Here is a 7,296-nt window from a genome sequence, read left to right as displayed (position 1 = left end):
GTAGACGTATGGTGCGATTGATCTATCCGGAGTAATCGTTAAAACGGCGGTTTTCTCGCGTCCGTAAAATGCCAAATAACTGAGACCGAAGCTGTAGCGGTTCGTCGAGTGTCGTGCGTGAATATTATGTAGTTGTGTTGTGCCGTTTTCGAATCCGCCACCCTTTTCTGTGCGGTGTGTGTGTGTATATGTGTGCATCATTTTTTTCTATGTGTGTGTGCATAATACGTCAGAGGGGGATTAAGTGACAATCCGGGAGGGTATGATTGCAAGCCATGGGCGCCCAGAACACCAAGGAACGAGCCGTGATCGGCACCCACCACTCGATTAGGGCGGCCAGAAGCAGACCCCGAGCCACGAAAGATGGACGGCAAATTGTCTCAAATATTTTCACCGAACACAGCGGTATGAATCATACAATTTTCTTGTTATTGTACGACACGTGTTGTTATCGGTGATTTTATTTAATCGATCGTTGATTGTTTCGATCACTTGTCAAAATTCCACAGACGTTGCGATCGTTTTGACTTTGACAGTTTTGTTGTTTTTTTTTTGTTTGTATCTTGTCTGGGAAGTCTGCGGGGGTTGTTCCGGTGGTTCAAAGGCCGGACGAGTTCATTCATGTCGATTTTGCCTCTCTGTCCTCGATTCGAGACTGTTTTGTCCCCCGCTGAGTTTCCCCTAGCCTCGCCGTCTCGATTTCTAATAAATAAAGCCAATTCTCTTTCTCGACTTTCTTATTGCAATTAGGAAAATTACGGGTTTCGGGGGCAAAGGGGGGCGAAAGTTCGGTTAATTGCTCGAAATTGTTTGACGGTCATTTGGTTTTAATCGGGGTTGTTGGCAACTTAGAACCAAAAACTGACAATTTTCCGGCTATTTTCAGTATTTAACAATTAAATTATGTCAAATATAGAATGTCTCAAAAACTCATTTTTTACGGCTTTGGAAATCTGGCAACGCTGTTCATACAGTGTTGCCAATTTAATGTCAAGATCGTGGATTACTTTGATTCAACGCATGGTTTTCTTGGAAACTTAAAAAAAAAATTCCGCTATAAATCGTCATAGTATTTCGAATAATTTTTATATGAATAATAATCTAATCTAAATAATCTTCACTGTCATAAGTCATGTAAAAAAACAAAATTACTTCTGTTTTTAAAACATAGATGCAAAGAAGAATAGTAAGGAATACTTATTACTTTTGTAAAATAAAGAAAGGTTTTAACCAAAAGAGACGAGCATAGCAAACCAAAAACTGTCAACCTTTGTGTTATTTTCAGTATTGCTAATTAAAGAATTAAATTATTTCAAATATAGGGTGCACCAACAACATTATATTTTCATGGCTTTTCAAAAATGGCAACACTGTTTGTTTAATCATTATTGCTAATTTAATTTCAAGATCGTAGACCATTTTGATCACAAATTTGATTCAACGCTTGGTATATGAATACATGTTTTCTTAGATATGAAACTTTATTTTTTCGCTATAAATCGTTTTTATATTCCCAAAAATATAATTTTTAATGGCTTTTGTAAAATGGGGAAATCAGGCAACACTGTTTATACAATGTTGTCACTTTATTTTCAAGATCATAGGTCACTTTGATTCAACGTATGGTTTTCTTAGAAACCGAAACAATTTTTTTTCGCCATAAATCGTCATTGTATTTCAAATAATTTTTATATGAATAATACCTAACCTAAATAATCTTCACTGTTATGAATTATGTAAAAAAAAACAAAATTACTTCTGTCTTTAAAACATAAGATGCAAAGAAGAATAGTAAGGAATATTACTTTTGTAAAATAAAGAAGGGTTCTAACCAAAAGAGACGAGTATAGCGAATTAAAAACTGTCAATTTTTGTGTTATTTTCAGTATTGCTAATTAAAGAATTAAATTATTTTAAATATAGGGTGTACCAAAAACATAATTTTTTCATGCCTTTTGAAAAATTTCAACCACTTTGATCAGGAATTTGATTCAACGCTTGGGATATAAATATATGTCTTCTTACATATTGAAACATTTTTTTTCGCTATAAATCGTCATTGTATTCTCAAAAAGATCATTTCTTAATGGCTTTTGAAACATGGGGAAATTAGGCAACACTGTTCATACAATGTTGCCAAATTAATTTCAAGATCATAAACCACTTTGATCAGAAATTTGTATGCTTATATTTAATAAAACAGTATTTTAAAAAACAAGCCTTATTGCATTACAAATCACAAGTATGAGAGGTTGTAACACTCGTTTTTTATACCATTTTTTCGATTGAGCGCTGTTTAAATTGAATTTGTTATTAAATTTGACAGTTTAAATTGATGACTTGTGACGTATGCGGTACCCAAATCGCTTGAAAATAGCTCAATGTAAAAAACAATGTCACAAAGAGCATTTCGTGTTACTGAAAATATTGCATAATAGTATATGTATTAAAAAACAAGTTTAACAAGGTCAGTCTTGAAGCACGAATTCAAGTTAAAAAACGAGTGCCGTAACCACAATTTTTTGTAATATATCTTCTTTTTGTCGTTTTTAAACAAAAATTTGATGACGTCGCGCTTTTTAATATCTGTTAAAGCATCAAAATTGAGGTAAATTACCAAAAAAGTTTATTGTGCCACTGAAATAGAAACAAAAAATGTTTTTACACATTTGAAAAATTTATACTTTTCAGAACTTTTGTTATTTACCTATTATTATTATTAATTAATAAATTTTTGTTTACTTTTATTGTTATTGTGGTGGGCAACCTGTCGAGCTCGCCTAATGTAAGTCTCCTTTTCCGTCTATTTATTTTGATTAAAACTCCATTGTGACCACACAAAAGACGCATAAAACAGGATGAAAACCATCACACATCATGTTGTTTATATTTTATTATATTCGTCATCCGAGTCATCAAAAACGAACAAAATGAACAATCGTCTTGGATCGATTACATAGACTATGTGAAAGGTGGGTGAAAATTACCATAAAACAAAATTTCCTCCTATTGTTGGCTTGTCAGTTTCCGAAATCTCGTTTCCCGTTTTCTTTACATAAAATAATCAAGCTGTTTCAGCAGTTAGTTAATTATTTTTTGCAAAATCAGGGCAAATAAGCTTAATTTTTGTCAGTTTGCGTGACTGAACACACCCTGACAAACAGTGCAAATTAATTGTGAGCACTTTCATAAATATTTAGACTAGTTCCAAAATTAGTCCAGAAGTACTCCCGTTTTGGCGTGAAAGTATCTATTAGATAGGAAACTAGAAATGTCAATATGACGAAAAGGAAATGAAAGAGTTAACGCCCAGATTCCTCAACATTTCCTAAACATCAAAATTCAAGTTCGTTGACTTATTCAATGGTGACAATTAATATTACAACGATCGATACAATAAAATTCAGTTGCTTTCATTACAACACCAAAGAACGAAATTAAAATTTTACCACATAATCGATGAATTCGAAACGAAGCTCTCCGGAAACCGAATTAATGTTGTAGGAGATGAATACGTTGTGACACATTCTTGAAGGATTCCACGATATAAAGCATAATGAAAGACTTCAATGCAGTGTGTCAAGCATGAAATCTAAAGAGATTAAAAAACAGTCAAGGTTGGAGGTGTTGTGGTAAACATTGCAAGCTGAGTACACACTGTCATAAATTTTAAAAAATAATGCATTTAATAGTTTAGAAAAGAGTAAATAAAATTTTCACGATTGCGCTCACGAATTACATTCTTTGTTATCTCTCTATTGTATTAATATCCAGTAAAAGAATAAAACGGAAATGACTTTCTTTGTTCAATAAATAATAACAAAACTTTAGTCTTGCGTTTTGAACTAATCACTTGAGTAACAAAGTAATTACATTTGCAAAAGTCGGAAATTTAGGTTTAAACTTTATGAAATTGAAATTAAAATCAAAAACCATGAACGAAATGAAACTGTACCAATGTGAAATTAATTTCTTACATTTCAAGGTCGTTTCAGACCGTAAAATGAACATTTTTTTAAAGTTATTGAGAAAATTATTCGGAAAGAAAGTAATTTAAAACGGAAACTGTTAATTGCAAACACTTGAACTACTTATTCGTTGTAGTTGATGTGTTTGTTGTCATTTCTGAAATGAAATGTGTTGTTTTCAATTGTAAAAAAAATCCTAGATTTTATGTAATCAACAATAGAATTATGAAAAATATTAGAAGTAAAAAAAAAGTAAATATTAGTATGTTTTGTGAAATATCGACACCGATTTTGCTACCATTTTTCGATAAGGGGAGAGGTTCTTAAACGGATGTTTAAATGAGTAGTATCTTGCCGTAATTTAGGTAAATGAGTTCGTGTCTTAACGTTTGTTCTAAATTGCAAAGATAAACAACCGGAAATTATGTCATCACGTCGCGATTAAGACTTTTCGACAAGGGAATCTTGTAAAATGACATCAATAAGAGTTTTAATCTTGTAAATTAATTTGCTTGTACTTTGAATGAAATTTACATTTATATCGTTGTTTTAATGACAAATACGTGACAATTATTGCGGTTTTTAATGATATGTAATTTGATGATGATGACACTTAACCACAAGAATTTGAGATTTCAGCAGGAAAGTTATTCTGCATTGTTTGATTTTTACAATTTTGTTTATTTTGTTTTAAGCGAGGCTAAGTTTACACGCGTATGAGTCAAATTTTAATTAACATTAACCTGATACTTGAAAAAATGGATGTTTCGCGTCTGGCTTTTATAGGGATGCAGGGTAATTATCCCCTGTCATGAACAATTCTTACTGAAAAAATCAAAATACTGAACAAGTTTAGATCTTTATTCTGGTGTTTTCAAATTTTTAAAAGAAAATTAAAATTTTAAGGTTGCTTTTGAAATAATTCAAATTCTCATAACTCAATTTTTCCAAATAAAATACCCCAATTTTTATTCTACTAAATAGAAGAGAATTTAATTGTGCATCGATCTGTATTAACATTCCGTATACCCAAATTAAATAATTTTTAAGTTATGGTGACTTTTTGTTAACACTACAGAAAATTTATTACTACCCACACCTGTTTTCGCATAATTTGCTATGATAGAAATAAAAAATGTCAAAATTTTCTCTAAACAAACGTCAAATTATTATTTGACAAATAGTGCCAAAATATGGAGAATGAAAGTTACTCATACTCAATTATTAACAATTAATTTGAATTTATAATTAGAATAGGCGTTTTTTTTTTTTCTTTATGAATGATAAACTAGTGCAAACTGAAGGAAAAAATGTATTCTAATTAAATATTACCGTTCAAAATCTTATTATTTGATTCTTCAACTTGATTAACTATGATAATCATTGTTTTCATACCTAATAAAGCCTAGTTTAATTATCAATTCAAATGATCGCATGATATTAGTTATATTAATTATCAAATAACCAATATTATTTATTATTTTTATTTGTTTAATGAACTACATCATAATAATTTTGTTACCCTCTCCATAAGTACAAAATAAATTAATTTATTCTAAGTTTGAGTAGCTTTGATTCTCCATATTTTGGCACTATTTGTCAAATAATAATTCACTGTCGACATTTATTGAGAAACAATTTTGAGATTTTTGATTTCCATAGCAAACTATGCAAAAACGGGTGTGGGTAGTACATAATAGATTTTCCGCAGTCTTAACAAAAAGTCACCATAACTTGACAATTATTAAATTTTGGTATAGGGAATCTTAATATAGGTAGATCGTTGCAGAATTAAATTCTCTTCCATTTAGTAAAATAAAAATTGGGGTATTTTATTTGGAAAAATTGAGTTATGGGTATTTGAATTATTTCAAAAGTAACCTTAAAATTTTAGGGTTGGTTAATTTTCTTTTCAAAATTTGAAAACACCAGAATAAAGATCTAAGCTTTCTCTTTAAAACGCCAAAAAAACGAGTTCAAGATTTTAAGAAATGGCAGAGTTACCGATTTTTAAAGTGGAAGGTGCAGATCCGAAAATTTTTGAAAAACTCCAAATATTTCTAAAACGGCTAAATTTAGCTATAGGGAAAGCTGACAAAAAAATCCCGATTAATCCAAAAACGCAGTAAAAAATATAGCTTTCCATTAAAAATAAGAAAGTTGAGACCGACTTCCGGTATAAACGGAAGTGCCGTCATTTTGAAAATATTTTTATTTATGAGGACTTAATGGATTATGGCTATGTACCAATTTTCAAATAAATACGATTATTCGAACTCCCAATACTTCTAATGTGAGGTTTAGACGGAACAACCTGTATGAGACTTGCCAATTTTTGTATCTTCAGGTTTTCAATCGTGCCAACTTAATTGAGTTGCAAGAGATTTATTTAGAATTGTCATGTTACTGATTAGATAATAATTAAAAAAAATAATCTAGGGATCTCAGATAAAAAAGTAATTGAAGAATTCACTTTCTGGTTGTATTTTATAAATTGTTTTTGTCTACATCCGTGTATAAAATTTGGTTGGCGTGCCTGCTTGAAGACCTTTCCATCTTTCCCTCATCAAGGCTGTCAGTGATTGATTTTCCAAGAACCCAAATCCTATACCTGCTGATGGCTATTAGATGATTAAGAGCTCATTTAATCATGGGAAATGAGTCACGGATCTGGATGGATTAATTAATTAGCGGCGAAATCAACAAGTGATGTTTTATTTAGTAGCAAAAAGTGTGCCGCGTTGCGGTTTTGAGTGATATTTTCGGTGACAAGTCTCTACGACCCTTTTCCAGTTTCGCCCCCATCGTAATTAAAACATTATCGAACAAGAAGTGAACAATTAGGAAGCCAGTGTAGAAAATTATAGAAGTTTATAAGGAATTCGATTAAACAAAGTGATGATGCTTGATTGTTGGTGAAATTTTTATGAGTGAAGCTGAAAAAAGGAAACAAATTGGTGCAAAGATAAGATAAAATGTGGCGGTGTATTGTTACCGAGTTGAGGTCAAAGAAGCATCATAATAACGTAATGAATGTGCTTTGTTCGCATTTATAAAATTAAAAATTTTAAGAGTATGGGATTTTTGCTTTCTCTTTGAAAATGCTCTCGATGAAAAATTCACAAACTAGAAATTCTTGTCTTGGTGTTTGAGTTTTAAAGCCCCAGTTTTTTTGACGCTTTTGACGGATGATTTTATATACAGGGTGAGCAACAAGTAATGCTGTCACTAGAAGATAAATGCTATAAAGATAGATGCTATAAATGTTTTAATGCGATTTTCGAAATTTTTATTTGTGAATTCTGCAATTTTTTTATTGTTGTAGTTT

General features: G+C 31.0%; 1 protein-coding gene across 2 annotated transcripts in view; it reads left to right on the top strand.

The window, feature by feature from the left end:
• Positions 1-7,296, top strand: part of LOC123016209 (tyrosine-protein kinase Abl) — a 31,398-nt gene continuing 24,102 nt past the window's right edge. For both annotated transcript variants that reach the window (XM_044416470.1, XM_044416460.1), the window contains exon 1: positions 1-405. In XM_044416470.1, the coding sequence (XP_044272405.1) occupies positions 276-405 (130 nt within the window). In that variant the 5' untranslated portion in view covers positions 1-275. The remainder of the gene's footprint in view (positions 406-7,296) is intronic.

The sequence above is a fragment of the Tribolium madens genome, unplaced genomic scaffold (genome assembly GCF_015345945.1).
Source record: "Tribolium madens isolate multiple individuals breed KSU strain unplaced genomic scaffold, Tmad_KSU_1.1 Scaffold_11;HRSCAF=98;Tcas5.2_LG3b, whole genome shotgun sequence".
Taxonomy (NCBI): Eukaryota; Metazoa; Arthropoda; class Insecta; order Coleoptera; family Tenebrionidae; genus Tribolium; species Tribolium madens.
The sequence above is the reverse complement of the archived record's forward strand: the minus strand, read 5'-3'. Positions and strand labels throughout refer to the sequence as shown.